This window comes from Lithobates pipiens, unplaced genomic scaffold (assembly GCF_037356315.1).
Source record: "Lithobates pipiens isolate NorthernLeopardFrog02 unplaced genomic scaffold, aLitPip1_a1.2 Scaffold_10, whole genome shotgun sequence".
Lineage (NCBI taxonomy): Eukaryota > Metazoa > Chordata > Amphibia > Anura > Ranidae > Lithobates > Lithobates pipiens.
Genome location: NW_027507686.1, coordinates 191481919 through 191507250, shown reverse-complemented (window position 1 = coordinate 191507250; position 25332 = coordinate 191481919). Strand labels below are relative to the sequence as shown.

General features: G+C 42.9%; 1 protein-coding gene across 3 annotated transcripts in view; it reads left to right on the top strand.

Annotated features, from left to right (window-relative positions):
* Positions 1-25332, top strand: part of KCNQ1 (potassium voltage-gated channel subfamily Q member 1) — a 202200-nt gene that overhangs the window by 5780 nt on the left and 171088 nt on the right. For 2 of the 3 annotated variants that reach the window (XM_077460779.1, XM_077460778.1), the window contains one exon: positions 9680-10143. In XM_077460779.1, the coding sequence (XP_077316905.1) occupies positions 9785-10143 (359 nt within the window). In that variant the 5' untranslated portion in view covers positions 9680-9784. The remainder of the gene's footprint in view (positions 1-9679; positions 10144-25332) is intronic. The other variant, XM_077460780.1, reaches the window with a different exon arrangement.

Below are 25332 nucleotides of genomic sequence, written 5' to 3'. Positions count from 1 at the left end.
TCACACTGCTGCGGTGACCAGATCGGATGTGATTCGCACCGCACTGCAGTGCAAATCGCATCCGATCTCTGTGCGATGCAAGTTCAGCCATACAGATAGTATGGCTGAATTTGCATCACATCTGGCCGAAACTCGCACAGGACCCTTTTTTTCGGTCCGTAGCAGAATCAGATCGCATGGGTGTTCACACCATGCGATCCGATTCCTGTCCGAGTTTGCAGATCGCACTGCGATATGCAAACTGATCTGGGGGTGTCATTAACGTTTCACTGACACTCCCAGCAGTTTGCATAGGGCAGTGTGAACTGCCGCCGGGAGGCATGCGTTGCATGAACCCGCAGCGGATTCGCAGCGTTCCCGCATCGCTGCAATGTGAACCCAGGCTAAAACCATTATTATTATTATTAATAATAATAATAATAATAATAATAATACAATTTTTCTCATAGTGCTTCCCCCTCACCCACCTCTAACCCATCCCAATTGTCCTTTTACCCCCCCCCCCCCACCTGGTGAAGGCAGATACAGTATACTCGCCTAAGTCCCCTGTCGCGGTACCTGACCACCATCCATTCTGGCTTGGGGTAGTGCTGCAATGGCTCCCCAAGATCGTACACATGAAGATGTCACTGTGCAGAAGGCTGAACATTAGAGGCAGTGGCATGGCTGATTATTCACTTTTACTGGTTCTTGGTGTGCCCCCCCCCCCAATGCCAGGAGACTGATCCAGTGGCAGGCTGGTTCCACACTATTACAAGTGGTGCAGCTCATGTTTGCGCAGGCACAGCTACCTGTTCATTTAAATGGGCTGCTGTACCTGCAGGGGAAAGTCCCTGACTTTTTTTTTTTTTTTTTGTATGCGGCTGCAGGGAACCACGTGGTGCTTTGGCATAGGTGTGTGTCTGCTAAAGAACCACGTGTTTTGGCTGTGTGTGGGGAAACGCGTGGGAGAATTGCATGCGATTTATATGCATACCTGCAATAGCGTAAAGCTAGCCTTATAACATGGGTGCAGGATGCTTTTCCTGGGATTTATTTACTACTGTTACAATGATTAATACGGTAAAGCAATGGGGAAAACATTGGTCCTGCTGTATCCCATGTAGCCTACTGGAACTTGGATGTTTAGCAGCCGTGTGCTGTAGCCTAATAAATGATTCTGCTTTTTCCTTCTAACATTTTGCAATAACTAACAGTGAACAGTCTGCAGGTCTGCCTGCCCTGTGTCAGTGCCCCGGGGATGTATTGCATGTCTGTACATGAGGCTGAAAGACGCTTTCTATGCTGCTTAAAGAGGAACTGCAGTCTGCGCACATAATTTGTAATAAAAAAATCTTTGCCATTCTGAAGCTTCCCTCCAACCACTCTGCATATTATTTTATATCTACTGTGATTTGTACTTGCCAAATATACTGCAGAAATCTCCCTAAACTGAGTCTGGCTGCAGCCATTTTAACTGTGGGCAACTGAAGCTGCTGCCTGTTCACTTCCTGGATTTACACAGAGGCACACCTCCGGCTCTCATTGACCCTCTTATGACTCCCCCCCTCCCTTCCTGGCAAGTGTGTGTGTGTGTGTGTGTGTGTGTGTGTGTGTGTGTGTGTGTGTGTGTGTGTGAGCTGTGCATGATGTCATAAGTCTAGGCTTTTTACCAGACAAACAGAAAGTGGGCTGTATAAGGTGTGTGTGTGTGTGTGTGTGTGGGGGGGGGGAGGGTTATTCGAAATTCAATTTTATTTCTATGCACTGCAGTCCAGTTACAGTATGTAGGAACTGATGGTCCTTGAGGTGAGTTACAGTATATTGCGGAACATTGCATACCGTATGCATTTTTCTGCACCCATGGGCTACCTTGCAATGTGAACACACACAGATGACAACTGTTGTCTGTGTGTCCTTGCATTGATTTGATGCAGGAAAACCCCAGTCACCACACCTAGTGTGGATGAGCCCTTAAAGTGCACACAAAGAAGTGGGAAGCACAACGTGGGCTCTGCTGATTGGCCATCGAGACACTGAGATGCTGCAGGAAGTGGGGGCCAGTGGGTCATGTGCTCTCCCATGTCCAGAACTGGGTTTTTGGTGAGCTGTAGGAGTGAGGGGAGTGCAGGGATAAGAATATAAAATATTTTGCAATGTTATGCAAGTAGGGCTTCACACCACCCCCCCCCTGCCATTCTTCCTTTTTTTTTTGGTTTGTTTAATATCTTTACACATTTCACACACAAAAAAAGATAGCATAATAGTTTATGAAATATAAGTGAAAAGGGGGGTGGGGAGAATCATCAGGAAAATAATTTTAATGGAGAAGGAGAATAAGGATTTAAATTTGGCTCCATTCATACCTAAAGCGTTTTGAATCGCTGGAGCCCAAGGGCTAATAAAGGCTTAAACAGAGGAACATTTAAACTGACTTCAGCTCCAGATCGAAGTTCATCCCTCTTTGCTTTGTAGTTGAATAAACGGCTACAAAAAGAAATATTTCTATTTATCTGTTTTAGCAGCTGAAGTGTGTGTGTGTGTGTGTGTGTGTGTGTTTTTACAGCTCCAAATGCCGGGACTTTGTTTACACTTCATCTATCAATGGGAACCCCTCTGACTACTTAATGAGTCATCAGTTGTTATAGCGGAGTTCCACCCAAAAATGGTACTTGCGCTTTAAACACTCCTCACTCCCTTACATGCCACATTTGGCAAGTAATTTTTTGGTGGGTGGGGGCTTTGTTAGGGGGACTTCCTGTCCCGCTTTCTCTTTCCGCCCAGGGACAGCCAAGGCGACTCCTCCTTTCGCATTAGGCAGCCCGCCCATGAAGCTGAAAGCTGTCACGGCCAGGGGCCCAGAGTGGCAATGGAGGCGCCGGTGGAGATTGCTGTACCATGGAACAGGTAGGTGTCTGTTTATTAAAAGTCAGCAACTACACTTTTTCTAGCTGCTGAATTTGAATAAACGTAAAAAGCCTGAAACTCCGCTTTAAGGACACGGTGGCCCCCGATCCTTAACAACCGATAATTGCCGGCTTTTTATTTTTTAATTTTTTTTTTACTTTTCAGCTGTCAGTGGGGGAATCCCGCTGACAGCTGAAAGAACCAAGCAGGAATGTATCAGTTTCAGGTATCGGAGTATTTGCACAAGTTCTGATATCCGTGCAATTGCTTAGTATCCGATATGCTGTTACTTTGGCTTGTCTGGGCAAAGTACAAGTTCCTTTACCACTTTATGACTGCTGGCCGTCATGATGTCCTGGGCTTTCAGTGGTGATATCTGAATGCTTGTAGCCACAGGCATCATTCAGATATCAATATTTTCCACCAGCGATTCCCTTCTCTGTAAGAACAATCATAGTGGCTGTACAGCCACTTGATCGTTCTTACAGGTGGCGAGAGAGTACGCACCTTCCCTCCCGCTGCTCTCCGGTGCTAGTCCCGGGTCGACCCGGAGAAAAAATCCACTGGCGGTGGAAGTTAGCCATAGTGATTTCCAAGGGACATATGGTCCCCTGGCAATCTGACTCTCGGAGGCCCGGGCACGACGTTATGACATCACGTCCTGGCCCATGGAAGTAAACAAAGCCAGGAACTCGGCAGGCAGGCATGGGATCGTGACCCTTTATTAAAAAAAAAAAAAAAAAATCTCAGCCTCTCCTGCCTAGAGAGATGTGGGGTCTCTCCATAAAGAGGACATGTCACGCACCATTCCTATTACAAGGCATTTTTACATTCCTTATAATAGGAACAAAAGTGATCAAAAAAACTTTTATTTTTACACTCCCCCCCCCCCCCCTTCTTCTTTTTTTTTTTTTTTTTTTTTAATATGTAAATAACGTTCAAACCACACATGTGAAGAATCCACACGAACGTTTGAGCGAGAGCAATAATTCTAGCACAAGGCCTCCTCTGTAACTCTAAACATGTAACAAAAAATTTCAGGCGACTGCTATATCAATTTTTAAGTACTGAAGTTTGGCGCCGTACCATAAGTGTGTGTAATTTTAAAGTGTGACATGTTGGGTATTTATTTACTCAGCGTATCATCAGCTGTCACATTATACAAAAAAAATAAAAAATGTGCTAACTTTATTGTTTTATTTTTTTCATGAAAGTGTTTCTCTTCCCCCCCCCCCTCCAAAAAAAATTGCATTTTGAAAAATTGCTGCGCAAATACTGTTGCAGAAAAAGTTGCAATATGTGTATGTGTGTTAAGCCACCTTGCCATTACTTAGATAGATACATCGATGGATAGAAAGCTTCCATCCATCCATCCATCCATACCCTTGCATTTTGTAAAAATCGGGGGCCTGTAAATATTTTACCATTACACCAATATCCCAGAGATTTAGAGCAATTTTGGTAAAGTTCCCCCGCTATAAAAGTAAAACATTTTGATGAATCACCAATTGTCTTTCAAGACTTTGACCCCAGACCATTGTTTTGTTAATCACTGTTGTATTTGCTCTACCCTCCCATTTCTACACATCAATCAGCTACTTGTCTAGAAATGTTTTATTTCCAATTAGATACTGAGCACACCTATCTAGAGGCCACTCGCTTTACATTGCAGCTGCTAGCTAAGGCAGGGCTTTTGGTCATAAATGGTCAAAATTTGGCTGAACTTAGTCTGCTAACTGTGGGATATATTTATGGGAAAAAAATATATATAGCTATATAGCCACCAGAGTTTAGAACCCTTGTCGGCTTTTTATTGTCTCTGCCTTTGAGAGATTTTCACTTATTCCTGTCCTGGATTCACAGAGAGGGGAAGTGAAGGAAACCTCTCCTGATGGTGGTTCTAATCTTTAAAGTGGTTGTAAACCCTTACAACCAACTTTGACCTACAGGTAAGCCTAGATTAAGGCTTACCTGTAGGTCCAAGAAATGAGATATTTGCCGAAAGACAGGCACCGCTGTCTACGGCGCATGCACCGTAGACATCGGCGCACTGAGCGCGGCGCTGTCAACGGCGATATGCCGCGGGTGGCGGCTCCCACGCGCATGCACGGGAGTGACGTCATCACGGCTTCGCCGAATGACAGCTACGGAGCAGCGAGATCCACCGAGAAGATGGATGCTCCGGACTACAGGGGACAGCGGTGACATCTCTGGCTCCTGTGTCAGGTAAGTGACACATAATGGACTACAATGTGATGCATAGTAGTCCATTATGCTTTACCTTTGCAGGGAATCAAAGAGGAAGTAAATCCATCAGGGTTTACTTCCTCTTTAAGTCAGGGCTCGACAAAACCCGGTCGCCAGGTCGCATTGGCGACTAGAATCAGCGACCTTGCGCCTGGGGCAGCATAGCTGGGGGTATCCCGTCTCCGTGGACCCCCCCGCGCGATCGCGTCGGGCCGCGCTGCAGGCGGCCGGTAATTGAGCCCCCGGCTTTGAGGCCTTCTGTGATCCTATGGTTCCTTCTGGAATCTGGCGCCCTCTTGTGGTGGCCGTTGGAATTACAACCAACAATGCTAATGGGCCAGTCTTTCTCCATCCCTTTACTTAGAACCCCTAAACAAAAATATATATATATTTATATTATATTATATTATATTATATTATATTATATTATATTATATATATATATATATATTTTTTTTATTATTTATTCTAACACCCTAGAGAGTAAAATGGTGGTCGTTGCAATACTGTCTGTCACACCATATTTGCACAGTGGACTTACAAGCGCACTTTTTTTTTGGGGAAAATTTTTTTATTTAATAAAAAAAAAAAAGACAACAGTAAAGTTAGCCCAATTATTTTTTTTTTATATTGTGAAAGATAATGTTACGCTGAGTAAATCGATACCCAACATGTCACGCTTCAAAATTGCGCCCGCTCATGGAATGGCGACAAACTTTTACCCTTTAAAATCTCCATAGGCGACGTTTAAAAAAATTCTTCAGGTTGCACGTTTTGAGTTACAGAGGAGGTCTGGGGCTAGAATTATTGCTCTTACTCTACCGATCGCAGCGATACCTCACATGTGTGGTTTGAACACCGCTTTCATATATGCGTTCGCTTCTGCACGCAAGCTTTTAAAACAATTTTTTTTTCTTATTTTAACTTTTATTTTTATTTTTTTCACTGTTCTTTTAAAAAAAAAAAAAAATGTGTGTCACTTTTATTCCTATTACAAGGAATGTAAAAATCCCTTGTAATAGAAAAAAGCATGACAGGTCCTCTTTTATATATGAGATCTGGGGTCAGAGAGACCTCACATCTCATATTTACACTAAAATGCAATTTAAAAATGTCCCTCTAAGAGCTATGGGCAATGACTTGGAGACAGGTGGGGGGCTGGGGGCGCTATCTTCCCCTCACTCGTCTCCATGTCAGGCCAGGGACAGGTCCAGATCGCCGTCACGGACCCGGCTCCTAACTTTTTTAGCTGGCTCCTAGATTCCAAGCAAATTTGTCAACCCCTGCTTTAAGTAAAGGTAAACCACAGACTCTGCATCCCACCTAGTAGAGCTGCACAGTAGTTGTGCTTTCTATTTTTAAGGCTTAATGTACACGGGATGTTTTACAACCTCCCCTGAACGATTTAATTTGACAGATAGTAACCAACATTTAAAAACATCTGTTTTGCTGCTTTGTCGTTATGGTCAATATTTGAAATCCTGTAAAACTAAATGCGAGTTACCACGTTTAAAAGCTGTTAGAGGCGTTTGCGTTTCAAATGCCTTTGAACATCTGTGCTGAATGCATTACTTTTTATTTTTTTTTTTGCGACCCCACAAAAAAATGCTTCTAAACTCAACTGCCTATAAACGACCCTGTGTACTGATAAGAGGAGGTCGGGGGCAGCAGTTAAAAAAAAAAACAAAAAAAAAACAAAACACCCAAGTGCTCCTAAGACCCCTTTCACACTGAGCCGCCCTATGTGTCGGCGGTAAAGCAGCGCTGTTTTTTTAGAGGAGATATTTGGCTGCTATCGGGGCAGTTTTAACCCCTGCTAACAGCCTAAAAAAGGGTTAAATCCGCCCGCAAAACACTGCTGCAGCAGCGCTTTGCTGGCGGTATGGTGGCACTGATCCATTGTTTTAAATGGGCAGGAGCTGTGTAATCACTGCCTCCTACACCGCTGCAAAGAAGCTGCTGGCAGGACTTTTTGTGATGCCCTGCCAGTGCAGCGCTCCAGTGTGAAAGCACTCGGGCTTTCACACTGGGTTTGCAGCTGAGGCTTTTTTCAGGCGCTATTAGTAGCGCCTGAAAAAATGCCTCCAGTGTGAAAGGGGTCTTAACGTCCGTTTACCAGCAGCAGCGTGCATGAGGTCTTGAGTCCCTTTCACACGGGCAGATAGAATTCGGCTTTTAGCTGCAGATAGATCAAGTTGTCTACCAAAGCTAAACTCAGACCATGCTTTCCTATGCCCCCATTCACACACTGCATTTAGCAACGGTTTCGTTACATGGGGTTTGGTGCGGTTAGAAAAAATGAATTTGACTGTGTCCAGGACCGATTTTATTTCAGCCATCGGCACACAACTGCAGGTAATCGCTGTGAACTATTTCTCCTGCAGATAGCAGTGGCAACAAGGAAAGAAAAACGGCAAGCACATCAGAAATGGCAAGAACGCAGCCGCATGTAAATGCAAGTAAATGCAGCTGGGCCCTAAAAATTTACTGAGCTGGGTGGGAAACTCAGCTGAACAGTGACTGCATCCATCCAGATGCTGCTACTGTTTGGTATTCAAACAGATGTGGGGGCTGCAACTGGCTGAATACAATAGCTGGTGGTGGAGAATCCTCCATCCACGCTGTTAACGTGGATGGGGGAACCAAATTATTCTCTGCTTAGATTCTAAAGCCTGGTACACACTTGGGTTGTGTGTGTGTGTGTGTTTGTTTTTTTTTTTTTTTTTCTTCTCGGGATTGAATGGGGGAAAAAAAAAAAAAAACCACGACCAGCTCCAGTGGGAGCCGCTGTACTAACGGTCCGATTGTGTTCTGACAAATCTGGTGCAGTTCTTCATAGTACCCAATCCACTTGAAGGTTTAATTGTCAAAGCTGAATTGAACAAGCTAAAGTTAGAAACTAACTATCATGCACACAGTGGCCTCGGCGGCGGGGGGGGGGGGGGCTGATGGCTGGAGCCCTAAATGGGTCCCCAAAAAGCACCAGGTCTCGGGCATGCACGGTTCTATTAGCCCCAAGCTCGAGAGATCTGCAGGAGCTAGCTGCTGCCATAACGATATCTGTCCCCAAAGTGGGGGGACGTACATCGCCGCGCGGCTGTCGGCAAGTGGTTAACCACTTCCATACCGGGCCTATTCTGGCACTTCTCTCCTACATGTAAAAAATCATAATTTTTTGCTAGAAAATTGCTCAGAACAGTCTGCTTTTTTTTCTTCATGAATTTAAAAAAAATAACAAAACCCGTAAATAGCCCAATTTTTTTGTATAATGTGAAAGATGTTACTCCGAGTAAATGGATACCCAATGTGTCACGCTTTAAAATTGCACATGCTTGTGGAATGGCACCAAACTTTGGTACGTAACAATATCCATAGGCAATGCTTTAATTTTATTTATGAATTGTGTGTGTGTGTGTGTGTGTGTGTGTGTTGTTTGGTGTTGTGTTGTGTTGTGTGTTTTTTTTTTTTTTTTTTTTTTTTTTTTTTTTTTATACAGGTTACCAGTTTAGAGTTACAGAGGAGGTCTAGTGCTAGAATTGTTGCTCTCACTCTAATGCACACGGTGATACCTCACATGTGTGATTTGAACAATGTTTACATATGTGGGCACGACTTAGGTGTGCGTTTGTTTCTGCGTGCGAGCACACGGAGATGGGGGTTTATTTTATTTTTATTTTTTTACTTGCACACACAAAATATATTGTCTATCTATCTTGTAATAGGAATAAAAAAGTGAGATAAACATTCCAATTGTACGGGCGAGCCTGGAGAAGCACTGGAGGGCGGCAGATGTCTCCTCCTGCCACCTGTAAGAAGGATCATGTGGCTGAACTGCCGCTATGATTGTTTTTGTGCTGTACAGGATGATATCTGAATGATGCATCAGTTGTCCATAGTGACAAGTAGGTCTTGGGGTTTGTGTAGATACGTTTTTAATGTGTGTGTGTGTGTGTGTGTGTGTGTGTTCAGGTCATATGTCTAATGCTTTTACTTTAATGGTGTGGGTGACCATTCAGAGGCTGCATTTTGACCGGCGTTGCGTTGTAGTGCTTTAAATGTAGCAGGTCCTATGGAGATGTGCTTTCAAAGGAAATGTCATAAACAGTCTTTTGCTATGTTTTGCACTATAACCTGTGCATTTGGGCAGCACTTGAAATGCAAAAGGCAGCCTGTGACCACAATACCCGTCTTCTGCACAAGCCCTCAGTTGGATAATGGATTGATTTGGTTAGAGTAACAGCTCCAGTTTTTTTTTGTTTTTTGCAAAGTGACTCTTTTGTGTTCCGTAAGAAGTTCTAAGAAAGTTAACAGAAGGTGACATTCCCAGACGAGCAAAGTTGGGACTCGTACCTTTAAAATCAACAGTCCTAGCAGACATCTGACAGCGCTATGCCGAGGAAGGAATCCTGCACTTAACCTTGTATTGTAGGCCACTCCTATGCTAGGGGAGTCATCAGGAGGGAGCTGAAGTGGGTAGGACCTCAGGACTTGTGTATGTGTGTGTGTGTTACTAAACAGATTTTGTTTCTTCTTGTTCTCCAACCAGATGTCAGACGCCGGTGGAAAAGAAGAACTGGGGGTTTTCTAAATATAGTATTTTTTTTATTTTATTTTTTGTCACAGTTGTTGGCAAAGAGTTCTTCCTGTCCCAATGTCATCATCACCTTCTAATTCACCACAAAGAAGCTGGAAAGTTGGAATCTTAACTTCCAAGCGGAACCTCCAAAATAAACAGAGCACTTTGGAGATGAATGAAAATATGAACACACATTATGACGGCTTTAATAGCAATGGACAACAAGGTCAGGAGCGAAGCACCTCCACATTTGAACTGAAACACAACGTATTGATTAACACGGAATCGCCCCGGCCGATTATCAATCTAGACCCCCGAATGTCCATCTACAGCGCCAGGAGACCTCTGCTCACAAGGACCAACATACAAGGCAGAGTTTATAACTTTTTAGAAAGACCAACAGGATGGAAGTGTTTTGTGTATCACTTTACAGTGTGAGTAGACCTTTAGCTTTCTTGATGTTTGTTTTTATTTGTGTGTGTGTTTTAGTAGAACGGCAGCAGTTAAAACTTGATTTTGATTGTTGTATTTTATCCTGGAAAAGATTCCATCTTAACCTCTAACTCGGAAGAGGGCGCTATCTTTATTTGTCTCTTTGGTGCTTGTAGAAAGTCAGGTTGATGGTAAAGGGCCCCGGATGTCTGACAGCCCACGGAGACATCCTGCCCCCTTATCGATGTTACAAGGCAATGGAACTTGTTTAGGAGATTGGCCCGTGGCATAGCCCCTTTTACTTTAGTTCCTGCGTCAGGGCTGCCACGTTTCTGGTAATCCAGGTAAGGTAATCCAACTGTAAAGCGGGCACATGCTTTATTTAATCCACTTGCAAAATCAATAGAGTAGTAGGTAGTGTTGTCAACCAGCTGCAGCATTTTTTTACTGTCAAATCATGGAGCACATTTTTTTTTTATTATTTTTTTACGGACACCCTGAACAATTACAGAACTCCAATTAAAGCGGTAGTAAACCACATTATTATTTATTTATTTTTTTACCCTGTAAGGCTACATAATGTGCTAGTATGCATCACATACTATCAGATTATGAAGTGCTTACTTTAGAACAAAGCCTTCCAGCGGTGCGCTTTCACCCGTTCTTCCTTCCAGATTCGCATTCCTCTGTGCATGCTTGAGTCACGGACTGTGGCACGGGTATGCCGTCCCTTCAGAGTGCAAGTGCCAATGAGGTCACCAGCTGCATGCAGTGTAAATCTCTCCTCCACTGTGTTGGTTTAGGAGCTATTCAGCAGTGTAAATGTTGCCATCAAATTTAGATTTAGTCTTTGTTCTGGTCTTTTGACTAAAATGCCATGTTAGTTTTATTCGTATATTAGCTGACTAAAATCTCCAGGACGTTTTAGTCGACTCAATTCTAATGGGTTTAGTTAAATTTTTAATGGATTATTTCTTTAGAATTGCCAAACATTATATACTCCTGGAGTAAAAATCTAATGACATGTTATTTATGGTATTAAGGTTTGAATGAGCACTACAAACACAGATTTAGCCTTTGTGATATATAACGTCTTTATAAATAAAACCAAGTTTCATAAACACAAATTTTGCGTTTTGACCAGCAGAAGTACAACTTGAAAATATACAAAAATCGGTAAACTCTATTGACTGTAATGCCCTTGCACATATCACCTGAATGTATTGCCAACATTAAAGCGGAGTTCCACTTAAAAAACAAAAAAACAAACAAATGCTGTTGACTTTTAATAATTGAACACTTACCTGTCCCACAGTCCAGTGATGCAGGGGAAAGAAGCCCCGCTTGTCTGTCACTCTGGGTGCCCGGCTGTGGCTTCACAGCTGGGCACGCACTGCACATGCGCAAGGTGCACTGTGGCTGGCTGGGCTATCTGGGACCTGTGATGTGTCCCAGATGATTGGGGAGGGGAGGTGAACTTGCTTCCAGTGGTGCCCCCCGGGAGAAAGTGGGAGCTGGAACCCTCCCTAAAAAAAAAATGACATGCCAAATGTGGTATGTCAGGCGGTCACCTTCCCTTTAAAGCGGATGTTCGTTTTTTTTTTTTTTTTTTTTTTACTTATTCTTATGTGGTAGTGCAGTGTTTTCATTTTTGATGTCCTAATTTCAATTTAGTTTTAGTCCTATTTTAATCATCTGAATTTGTTTTAGTTGCCTAAAATGGTATTAATTTAGTCGACAAAAAATATTTTAGTCTATGAAATTAACACTGCTATTCCGTGCACCTACAGATAAGCCTTGTTAGAGGCTTAACTGTAGGTACAAGTGTAAAAAAAAATGACACCCTTAAACAAGTAATTTGCCTGGTTTACACTTAAGTTTAACACATCAAGACAAATTAGCCCCTGATTTTTAAAACTGTCAGTAAAATTACTGACAGGTGGCAACCCTGTTAGCGCATGTCTCATTTGCTGGCTGTCAGGCATTGAGCCCCTTACAACAAGAAATGTTGCAGCTGAGAGGCGAAGTGGCCCCTCAGGTTATCTGTCTGCTCCATCCAGGTAAAAAACAAAACAAAAAAAACACAAGACTCCTCGTGCTGTTGCAGAATCTTGGTTATCTAAAGCTACACACACACTTTACCTCATTTGTAAGGGTTTGTTTTTTTGATTTAAATAACAAACACATCATACTTGCCTCCACTGTGCAGTTCCTTTTGCACAGAGTGGCCCCGATGATCGTCTTCTGTGGTCCCCTGGTGCCTGTCGCGGCTCCTCCCCACATCTGAGGAAAAGTGTGCTCCTGAGTCAAGCATTTGCGTCCACAGACACGAATGCCGGACTTGGTTCCGCCCCCCCCGGCACTCACGTCGTTGGATTTGATTGACAGCAGCAGGAGCCAATGGCTGCGCTGCTATCAATCTATCCAATCAAGAGCCGGAACCCCATGGAGCGAGGGAGAGCACGTCTCCGCCAACAGAAATACGGGGCTCAGGTAAGTAAAAGGGGAAGGGCTGGGGGGCTGGTCACTGCCAGGTGTTTTTTCACCTTAATGCATAGGATAGATGAAAATGGGGAAAAAAACAAGCTTACAACCCCTTTTAAGTAAATTAATAGAAGGCGTTAAATTGGCCAAACACAGAACAACATTTTTGTTCAAAAGTTTTTTTTGTGTTCCTTTTTAATTTTCTAATGGTTAGAAGTGTCAAATTGGCAATGAGAAAAAAGGCGCAAGATAGAAATTCTTTCTTGCATGGACAAAAATTGTAATTGTGAATGTATTTTTATTTATTTATTTTTATCTGTAATGCACATGTGCTAGGCGTGAAAAAAAAATAAATCTGTGATTCCTTTCAGGTAGCAGATCTGGAGTATTTTTTTAAAGCTGAAGTTTAGGTTTCAGCAAACCTAGTTAAAGGATAAGTTCAAGTTTTTTTTGTGAAAAAAAAAATATGCACACAATTATTTTTTCTACACCGCAGCTAGTAAAGCATTGCAGTTCAGCAGATTGCGGGTGCAATGTCAGGCTCCTGCAGACTCGGTACAGCCGTCTGCCTTTACCTCCTGTACAGACAATTGCTGGAAGTGTAAATAAACTACAAGCTGCCTGCTGTGGAGGTATGCGGTACTTGTAATTTATTGATCCATACAACTCTATGACTGAATAATGGGGCTGCATGGGTGGAGCCCCCACACAGCTGTGCTGTTTGTAAATTGTGACAGCAGTTGCAGGGAGAAGATCCCCCCCCTACCCATTACCCCAGTGGGCTATGGGTGTGTTCAAGTGCATTACAATAATCTGTTACATGCTACACCGTTTTAAGGGCGTAACATGTAACAAAGGTAAACTTCTACTTTTTAACTTTGGTTCAGATTGGACTAGATTATGTGTATAAGTCCCATACCTGTGGTGTCTCCGTGAAAGGCACTGCTACTACAGTGATTTCCGCTAGCTTATGGGTCATGTGCTTAGTGGCGGCCTTGCTACATTTCCTCAATTAATGCAAAGTTGTTTTTTTATTTTTTATTTTTTTGTTTTTTTCTAATTGGACAAGGTGGTGATTGTGATGTCACCGCCCAGCCTCTCCAGCTCATCCAATCAGAGAAAACTTTGCATTCATCGAGAGAATGCAAATTATTATTTTCCCTGAATGGTGCCCATGCTGAACAAGATCCCGTGTTTACAATGAATGCAGCAGGTTAGCCGTTCGGCACAGGACCCAGAAGCTCATGGAGATCATTGTATTTGTGGTGCTTACTACAGTGTTGTGTGTGTTTTTTCAGCTTCCACAGGGAACCCAAAGGTGTGGTACATACTTAAGCTGGTCCAAGCTGGACCAATATAACTGTAAAAATTGGCATACCTAAACTTCAGACTTAAAGTGATTTTTTTTAAGGTAATTTTTTTTTTTTTTCTATAAAAATAATAAACCTGTTATACTTGCCGCCCTCTGTGCAGTGAATTTGCACAGAGCAGCCCAGATCCTCCTCTTCTCGGGGTGCCTCTTCTGTGCTTCTGGCCCCTCCCTCCTGTTGAGTGTTCCCGCAGCAAGCCGCTTACTATGGGGGCACCCGAGTCACCACTCCCTGTGTCCATTCGGACACGGAGCTGCAGCCGCCGGCCCCACCCCCCCTCTCTGCTGACTGGCTAGCCGACTTTGATAGCAATGGGAGCCAGTGGCGCCAATCAGGAGGGAGATGGCCGAGATACTCATGGGCTCAGAAAAGTATTAGGGGGGCTGCTGCACACAGAAGGCTTTTTATCTTGATGTTTTAAGCTGAGAAAACCTTCTGACTTTACAACCTTTTACAAGTAAACTGTGTGTGTGTGGTGGGTTTTATTTTTTTTTTGTGTGGGTTTTTTTTTTTTTTTTTTTTTTATGACCTGCAAAGAAGTGGTCTTAATGTAAGAATTGCATGAAAAGAGAGCCATACTTCTGATGTGGAAACCAGGCTAAGGCCGGCTATGGATGGAGTGGTTTCCTTCTCTGCAACCACGGATGTTGATGGGGGAATCCTTCCCGTGGAGCCATTGTGTTCGCCTGAACACGGTGATTATTGCTAGAAGCTATAACGGCCGCTGACAATAATCGCATTTGAAAAATCCGACTGACTGGTTGTATCGATCAACTTGGGTACATTCACCCTTGCCCATACATCATTCGAATTTCGACCAGTTCAGTAGATTCAAACCATCTATGGCTGGCTTAAGAAACTCAAATATGCAAGAAAAGAGGAACCGTGGTTCAGAAAATTGGCAGCGGGTGTACAATAAGTGTCTGCAGGCAACAGTGAAGCATGGTGGAGGTTCCTTACAAGTTTGGGGCTGCATTTCAGCAAATGGAGTTGGAGATTTGGTCAGGATCAATGGTGTCCTCAATGCTGAGAAATATAGGCAGATACTTGTCCATCATGCCATACCATCAGGGAGGCGTGTAATTTGCCCCAAATTTATTCTTCTGATCTGGATCTAGCAATGTGCATGATGGCAGAGGCTCCCCCTGCTTTGTTCCCTCCCTCCCCCCCCCCCCCCCAACCCCCACCCTTCACTGGGCAGTGTGATGGCAGCAGGAGCCATTGGCCTTCTCTCCTGTCAATCAAAGTAGGATTGGATTAATTGATGGAAATCTGCACAAGAAGGTTGCCATAGTTGAACTTTTTAATACAGTCGGGGGGGGGGGGGGGGAAGTATTTGATCCCCCCCTGCTGATTTTGTACGTTTGACAAAGAAATTATCAATCTATAATTTCATGATAGATTTATTTTAACAGTGAGAAACAGAAGAACAACAAATATCCAGAAAAATGCGTTTTTAAAAAAAGTTCTAAATTGATTTGCATTTTAAATGAGGGAAATAAGTATTTGACCCCAAAACATGACTTAGTACTTGGTGGCAAAAGCCTATTTGGAAATCACAGGAGTGGGATTTTGTCCCAATACTCTCCTTTGCAGATCCTCTCCAAGGTTTCAAAGCTGACGTTTGTTAACTTGAACCTTCAGCTCCCTCCACATATGTTCTATGAGATTAAGGTCTGGAGACTGGTTAGGCCACTCCAGGACCTTTAATGTGCTTTTTCTTAAGCCACTCTTTCCCTTGGCTGTGTGTTTTGGGTCGTTGTCATGCTGGAATCCACATCTATGACCCATTTTCAATGCCCTGGGTGAGTGAAGAAGGTTATCACCCAAGATTTGATGGTGCATGGGCCACCCGGCCATTGTCCCTTTGCAGTGAAGTTGTCCTGTGCCCTTAGCAGAAAACTACTCCAAAGCATAATGTTTCCCCCTCCCATGTTTGATGGTGGGGATGATGTTCTTGGGTCATAGGCAGCATGCCTCCTCCTCCAAACGCAGCCAGTTGAGTTGATGTCAAAGAGCTTGATTTTGGTCTCATCTGACCACAACACTTTCACACCGGTCTCCTCTGAATCATTCAGATGTTCATTAGCAAATGTCAGACAGGCCTGTATGGGTGCTTTTTTGAGCAGAGGGACCTTGCGGGCATTTCAGCCGTTCACGGTGTAGTGTTGCCAATTGTTTTATTGGTGACTATGGCTCCAACTGCCTTGAGGTCATTGACCAGATTCTCCCGTGTAATTCTGGGCTTGAAACTCCACAAGATGAGATCTTGCATGGAGCCTCAGACCGAGGGAGATTGACAGTTATTTTGTGTTTCCTCCATCTGAAAATAATCGCACCAGCTGTTACCCTCTGACCAATCTGCTTTGGCCATGGTCTTGTAGCCTTGTGTAGGTCTACAATCTTGTCCCTGACATCCTTGGATGTGTTGGTCTTGGCCAAGGTGGAGAGATTGGAATCTGAATGCTTCTGTGGACAGGTGTCGTAAAAAAAAAAGTGTATGTATATGGCTGTTACTGATTAAAATTTTCGTGTTCGATTTTAATTTTTATTTTTTTTATTATAACGCACATACAGATCCAACTACTTTTAGCTGATCTTGCATTACAACTCTGCATTAGTCAGTGGTAAATGTTTTATACACTATATACAATCACCCGACACAACTTTCCACAATCCATGGCTTAACTTCACAGTGCACACAAATATGTTTTAAATTCAAACTGTAGCACTGACCTAAGTAATTAATTTTTTTTTTTTTTGAAATTTTGTTTAACTTTAATTATAAAACGTATCAAGTAAATTGACTGTCAGTCACTTTATAGTAGGCATCACTTTAGCCAGTCACGCAGGCATACCAGAGTGTTTTATTTTTATTTTTTTACAACAATATTAAAAATGGAGGTTATCAAATTTTGCCTACACTTGGCTCACTGATCCCAGTTAACCACATCCATATTTACCATCACTGTCCAGGTTGTCTGGTGATGCCACGAACATCAGTGTCACCGGACTCCTCCCCCCCCCCCCCCCCTTCCCTTTGTTGGCAGACAGAGGCACTTGGGGAAGGGGGGAGGAGTCTGGGGACATCGCTGTCCGTGACGTGACCAGATCTGACGGAAGACCCGGTTGAGAGGTGAGTACCGATCAAAATAATTAGTAATCGAGGAATTAATCTTTAACTTTATATATATATATTTATATTATTGCTTTTTTATTTATTTATTTTTTTGATCCATTAGTCTATGGAAGCAAAAAAACAGAAAAGTCCCTGGCCCTTTCCATAAAATGCATAGATTTGAACTGCATCTATAGGAAACCATGTTCAATGGACTGAAGTGTGTTTCTGCAAAACTGAAAACGCACTAAAAAATGAATAGGTGTGAACGAGGCTCCTAATCTCAGCTTGTTGCCTGTATAGAGGACACCTGGGAGCCAGAAATCCTTGCTGATTAATAAGGGACCAAATACTTACAGTATTTCACTCATTAAAATGCAAATCGATTTTGTAACTTTTTTTTTAATGTGTTTTTCTGGATATCTTTGTTCTGTCTTTTTACTGTTAAAGTAAACCTACCATTAAAATTCTAGACTGACCATTTCTTTGTCAGTGGGCAAATGTACCAAATCGGCAGGGGATCAAATACTTTTTCCCCTCACTGTATGTGCTTCGGTGTTATACTGACTCCCTGGCTTTATTACTTTGAATCGCGGATCCAGATCGACTGTGGATTAGGACTTCTGACTTTTCTCCTGACTGGGGAAGTTGTCCCCATTGGGAGAAGACAGTGATTATTGCTAGCGGCTATATCAGCTTGACCGATAGCTCAACTTGGTACATTCAGCCTGCCCATACATGGTTTGAAGTGTCTAGGTGGCACTTAAGCTGGTCATACATGGGTCAACTTTTTTTTCATTTAGCCAGCAGGCAGAGTGGGGGAATCTTCCGTGCTGCGCTATTATATTCTGACAGTGGGGAAACTCTTCCGCTGTCAGAATACACAGATCAGTGCTGCAGCCTATTGCCTGCAGCACTGATCAGGTGGCTTTTATCCAACAGGGCTGTTGGACAAGAGTTGACCAATTTTGGGTCGAAATTTTGTCCGGTCCCTGCAGAACCAACCTGAAATTTCGATCCGTGTATGACAAGCTTATTTGGTCTCATGTCATGCCAAACAGGGCTGTGCTGTGTAACTCTCAGAACTGGATGGGCAGCAATTAAAATCCTTTGGCAGGTAAAGCAGCTCCCATGTATTTCTCTGTAACTGTTAGCTAGAAGTTCAGCTTTAGCAGAGTTTGGCAGGTACATCTAAAGTGCTGCCTTTCTTGCTCAAGTACATGAAGAAGTTTTCATTTCCGGACACGCCAAAGAAAATAAGTCAGTTAGTGGGATTTATACACAATCGGTGAGATCACACACTGGTAAGAGGGGGATGCCCAGGGATATGACTCACAACTGTTACTGCAACACCTCCACCTCTGTCTGCTTTACTCATGGAATTCCTAGTAATGTTTGTGTATTCACCCCTGAGAAGAGTCTGTGGAGCTGACTGTCATTTTGTTAAATCCTTATCAGTGTTTTAGGTCTACTGAATTTCTTGCAAAAGGTTGGTTCTTAAAGCAGAATTGCTTATGTAGTGTGTGGTCTTTTTGCAAAATGTTGAAAGTACTTGCATATTATGGCATTCTTAACTTTTTTTTTTTTTTTTTTAAAGTGCCCTCTAGTGATTTAATGCCTGCTCTCAGGGCCGCAGATAAGGGGGTACCACCAGTCGTCCTGTATGGGGCACAGGCAGCTGGGTGAATCAGATGGCACAGCATGCGGGGGGGGGGGGGCAATTACCCTGTATGGCTCTCTGCTGCAGTTGAAAGCTGGCTTCTCCTCTCCCTCCCACTAGCTTTCAGCTGCTGGAGAGGGGGCCATAGAGGTGATCGGTTCCAGTAATCGCAACACACCCAGCACCCTCCCTGTGCGCCATCCATTTTCCCTGCTGCCCAGGCCCCCGTGTGTGCCCTCACCCCCACAGTGCACCGACTTCCATCTTCTTTCCCACTGGCAGCTGCAAGCACACAATAAGATCCTTCAGGATGGGAGTGGGTGAAGGGTCCAGTAAATGTCACATTTACCAGCCTCTTCCTCTCCTGAAAAAACACCATGAGTGATCGGTACTGAGCATTCAGTGTTCATTTGTAACTGAAACAGAAATTTTATTTGACTTTTTATTTTATTTTTATTTTTTCCTTTTTTTGGGGGGAGGGGGTGGGAGCCTGTCAGCTTGGCTGTATAGAAGCCCTGTCTGCTCTATACAATAAACAATGTAATCCGGTAATGCATGTATAAAATAGAAGTACAGTAATTGGGCTTCCATCGGGGTGCCGGTCTGTTTGTAACTTGTTACACCCTGAATATGGGTGTAACATGTTATGAAAGCTAAACATCTTTTGCTGTATTCCCCCCCCCCTCCAAAAAAAACAAGCAATTGTATTATATATTGTGGCTTACCAGTCTTTCAATTCTTAAATGCGATTGTTCCATTAGGGTCCTTTCACCCAGGCTTTCTGATCAACTCCACCTGTCCCTTTACATTCACTTACCAACAAGTCGGCGGGGGTGGGGGGGGGGGGGGTGAAAAGAACAAATTTTTCTGAACCTTAATGTGACCGATTTGGAGGTAAACTGATGTAAATGGATGCTTATCTGTTTTCATCTAGCCGCCAATAGATGCAACACAAGTCCGCGAAGGTCTGCTTGTAAAATGCAGAAAACAAAACCAAAGTGACATTCATCCCATTCTGTTTGAATTCAGCGAGGTATCTGTTCACGGATGGCACTGTGACAGGACCCATGGATTTCTTTTTTTAGCATAAGAACATTTTTAGTAAATAAAGAAAATACCTCTTGATCTTGCCATAAATGCGGTGTCCTTGTCACTTCCTGTGAGCTGAAAAAGCACAAACAATGTTATCTCCATTGTGTAAACTACTAATCCCATCAACATACGATGTAATGGAAATGAACAAAGGCAGACATGTTTGAAGATACCATGGAGAAATTAGTGTAGGACAGGAAGTGTTTATTTGCAGGATTACCCAGAGAAATTTTAAAAGTGGGGAGGGAGCCGGAAAAGAAAACTAATGCAGCTACCATTTCTTACAACTGTCTGATTGCAATACATAAAATGGATGTTTTGAGGTTTTACATGCACCCTTGCACAGCCTTGTTACTAACAAACCAGTCTTATGACTCCAGTTTGGAAAATGTAATTCCCCCACTTTCGAAGACCTGCCTTATGTTAAAGCAGGCATTTCGTGTGATGACAATCAATCTGATAAGCAAAAGAAAATATAAGGCAGTAATATGACACAGAGCAGCTTATTAAACGATGTTCTTGTTTGGCTGGGTTTTCCCTAACACCTGGAATTTAGAGAATTGTAAACTATAAGACACTAGGTAGGTAAAGGGTGAATTTATTTAGAACGCTGCTTGCAACGGTACTAGGGATTATTCGCACGTGCTTGGGTTTTTTCTTTTCATTGTGTGTGTGTGTGTGTGTGTGTGTGTGTGTGTGTGTGTGTGTGTGTGTGTGTGTGGTGTGTGTGTGTGTGTGTATGTATGTATTGAACTTTTTTTTTATTTTATTTTATTTTTTTTTGTGCCGATGGCAAAAAATAAATCTAAGCCATACCTTTTTGGTTGCAGCTGCGGATCCATATTGTGATGTGCTTTTTCTCCTATAACTAGCTATACAGTTGACACAATAACACATTTTGTTGTCCTTGACTTTCTTTTCTCTATCATGTAAGGAATAAAGATGTTTATAAAAGTTGAGATCACCAGCAAGAAGGGAACACTTTCTATGTTTTAGATATGATGCGAAGGGAAGGTAATCTGTAGTCCAGCGGGAGAGAACTTGAGCAGGGCTGACAACACTGGTTTGGGATTTCAGTGCAGCATAGGCATCATTGTTGGCCCACAAGAAGAAAATGAAAAGGAAATGAAAATATTTCTGGCAGGATCAACAGGTATCTTTCTGCACCTGAAAACAAGGAAATGTGCATGTATTGCAAAGATATCATCTATTTATTTTTATTTTTTTACCCCAGACATGCACTTTAAAGCTGAACTTCACGTATCATCCTGATTGCATAGTTGCATTGGACCAGTGTAAGGCTGGCCATACACTGTTCAAATCTCAGCTGGCTCAGCAGGAACCGTTAAAGAGCAGGCTGAATGTACCAAGTTGATCAATCAACTTTGGTACAACCAGCCTGCTGGATTCTCTAGCGATTATTGATATTGGCTGAGATAGGCACTAGCAATAATCACTGTCTTCTCCTGGTGGGGATGGCTTCCCCCACCCACCCTTGCCAGGAGAAGACAATGACCTGGCAGGAGGGATGCCCACATCAACATGGTCTGTGTTGATGGGGAAATTGAGCAAATTTCACAGGTTGCAGGAAAGAGACATTTGTGTCATGTATGGCCTGCCTAAGTGCTGTATTGAAATTTTCATACAGGGGTCTGCTGTGGAAGCTGACAATCCCTCTATTGGTTGGCACTACTACCATTATTGCTGCTATCAGTGGGGTTTTTTTTTTTTTTTTTTTCTTTTTTTTTTTTAAAACAGACTGTAAGGTGTTCTCTGATTAGACTGGTAGAGAGGAGCTGCATTGACCAACTCATCCAATCAGGGAGCTCTTTTATTCCTTGAGACAATATAAGGTGTTCTGTGATGGGCAGCAGTGTCAAGCAAGCAGGCAACCCCCCTGTGGTCAGTCTGCACATGGCATGGGACTCAGATGCTAGTTGCAATTATTGTAGTAGAGCTGAATACTACAGTGATTTATTAGCTTCCACAGTAGTCCCCAAGGAATGAGATATGCTTCTATTGATCCAGGGCTTGGAATACCATATGGTAAAGGTGGACAAAAAAAAAAAAAGAAATTTTGGCTGTTTCAGCAGGGACTGGCCGAATTCCAATCCATGTGGCCCTACTTCTCGACAGAAGTCGATTTAATAATGACGGACTTCTGTTGAACGGGCCTGTTGGAATAATTTTCTTGACCAGTAACTGCAGTCCATTGGCTGCAGCTGCTTAATTCTGATAGCAGAGAGTCCCCATTGTCAGAATGCAGTGTCCCAGTAGGGAGGATTCCTTTATCCACCTTCCTTGTGTGAATGGAGGAATCTGTGCAAAAAAATTAAATAAAAAAATAACAAAAAACCTACGACCAGCGTGAGCTCCAAGCTCTTCAGCACTGTTTGAATAAATTTCAGCCTACCCCTAAACCAACAGAGGAGATGCAGACTCTTTTAAAAAAAAGTTTGGTCAATCCCTGCACAGCAACTGGCCTAACCCTTCACTAACCTTTTTTGTATGTTTTGTATATCTCCTTGTTCTAACATTAGACCCTTTTTTCCAGACCAATTTTCAGCTTCCAGCGCTGTCACACTTTGAATGACAATTGCACGGTCATACAACACTGTACCCACAAATAAAGCTTTCTTTTGGTGGTATTTGATCACCTCTGTTTTTACATTAAAAAAAAAAAAAAAAAAAAAAGACCGACTTAAAAAAAGTGTGTGTGTGTGTGTGTATATATAATTATACACACACACACACACACACACACACACACACACACACACACTTTTTTACATTTTTTTTTTTTATAACAAAATATAAAAAAAAAAAAATGGTAATTTTACTCCATTGATGGGCACTGGTGGGCATTGATAGGTGGTACTGGTGCCATAGATGAGGCATAATTTCCTCTTTAGGACCAATGTCCCTTACAGATGAGCCAGTGATCAGCTTTTTATTTTTATTTTTTTCCTTCTCACGCTGTGAGGGGAACCCCTGCTAGTGGCCAAATAAAGAGTTAGACCCCTTTCACACTAGGGCGTTTTTCAGGCGGTTTAGCGTTAAAAAATAAATAAATAAAAAAAAAGCTGCAATCCCAATGTGAAAGCCCAAGTGCTTTAAGAGCCCTTTCACAATGTTGGTGCCCGAAAAACGCTTAAACTAGCAGCGCTTCACCAGTGTTTTTCGAGCGCTATTGGGGCGCTTTTAACCCCTGCTAGTGGCTAAATAAAGGGTTAAAAGCGCCCACAAAGCGCTGCTGCCAAAAGCGCTTTGAATGGGGCTTCCCATTGATTTCAATGGGAAGGGGCGCTTTTAAGGAGCGGTGTATTCACCGCTGCAAAGAAGCTGCTTGCAGGAATTTTTGACGTCCTGCCAGCGCAGCTCCTCAGTGTGAAAGCACTCGGGCTTTCACATTGGGATTGCAGATCAGGCTTCTTTCAGGCATTTTACATGCAGGTGTTTTTTTTTTTTTTTTTTTTTTACGCTAAAGCGCCTGAAAAATGCCCCAGTGTGAAAGGGGTCTTAGTATTGGGTTGCTGAGGCCGCAAGGACATAGCCACTCGTACTAATTTGTCAGGGGTGCTGGTGAGCTGCCCTCATCAGACCATCTGAGCAGCTGGTTACATATGAGTGAAGCTTCTTTGTTGCAACTTTCTAATAAAAAGAATAATAAAAAGCTTCCTAACAGAAAGGGTTGAGTTGCCACTTTTCCTGCAAGTAGTATTCAGCAACCTTTGTGCATTCTTCACATATTTTTGGCTGACAAATGCTCTTAACATTTGGGAACGAGGCAGTGCTGAGGCTGCATGGCCTCGTATGCATCCCGTTCTATGGGGCTGTGCCATCTTTCACTTATGTGTTTAATGATCATTCTTTGTCTTTCTCTGGAAATTTAAAGAGGAACTACGCTGCATCTGAGCACCACAAACCAACAATGCCAGTTAATTCATTGTTAATATTCTAAGCAAACTCCTCCATCCTGCCATGTCTCCATGCTTTTATTTTGCTGAGGAATCACTTTGAAAAACGCTTGCCATCTTGATTTAGGCAGATTCGTGTAGCATTTACCTCCTGAAATCCATCTGCACTTAGTGCCCATTCGTGCCAGTGCTGTGTTCTGTGTGCATTTCCTGCACCGCGTTCAAAATTGCAAAGGGGGGGGCAGCAATTTCAGTCTGCAGCAGGTCAAGGAGTGTGGAGAATAGGGCGCTCTGGAGTGCAAGTAGACTTTAATGGTACATGACTGGCTCTTGGAAAGTGATGCAGCACTTCAGGGAAGCACAAGCTGTAGGAAAAACAAAGCCGAAGTGCATTAATTAAACGCTTTAATGACAAGGAAGGGTTAAAAACACATACAAGATGAAAGAAAAGGCATATAAATCGATCCAAAACATCCAGCGGGATGCCTCCTGGGAGTAAAGAGAGCTGCAGGCGCAAGTTCCAGCTGACCAGCGGTGGTAAACACTGTCGCTCTGATCCAAGATGGAGGGCTGTGCTGTCAGGACTGGCATGGAATCCAGGCAACCGGAATTGACGCCAGAGTGGGTGGTTGCATGTTTTGGAGCATGCCCAGTCTCTCCTTCTTCAAACCAATCTGCAGTTGGTGTCCATGCGACACCCCAAATGCAGATTGCAAATAGTGTGTTTGCACCGAATTGCATTGTACAGAAGTAGTTTGCAACCCAGTTGTAGTGCTCTTCCTCTTCTTTTTTTTTTTTTTTTTTTTTGTGCAATTTGAATGGGTTCAAATCGCACCACACTGAAGAAAGAGGTTTGGGACTTTGATGCATACAGCGGGGGGGGTGATGCAAATTGTGTTTTGTTATATAACCGTAATTACTAAATTTCAATACTATGCACATAGCGTATAATAGAATATAAATGTATTCCATATATGATGTGTACAACCAAAACAACCATAATAATGTCGGACACACAACCCATGTATCGCATAATACATATATAAAAGTGCATGATTGTTACAACATGTTGCGATAAACCAGAATAAAATTGATGGAATAATCCTGACTGTAAACATGATGGTGGCATCAACATAGCTCGACGTGTTTCATGGATGACTCCCACTCATCATGAGCAGATGCTTGATATATATTTATAATTAATAAGTTGTACACATTAATAATCAGCCTCAATACAAGAGGGCAGGTGAGGAAAAACAAAAGTGTGGAAAATATCCACCCATACTTAAAATATAGCTATGAGTCTGAAATAGAGCGATGAGAGCTGCAGGCCGGCTGAACGATTAAATCGCACTGTAGCACATGTGAATCTCACAGAAACATGCAGGAAGTTCCTGTGCGATGCCTGGTGTTAACCGGCCCTTAGGTCAGGCATCCAGGCAAGAGGGTGTGCTTGGCTGTGAACAACCTCCTGAACACTCCTGCGATTTTTGTATGACATTTACCTATCAATGGACACCAGGATGTAAGTAAAGAAAAGTTATTAAAAA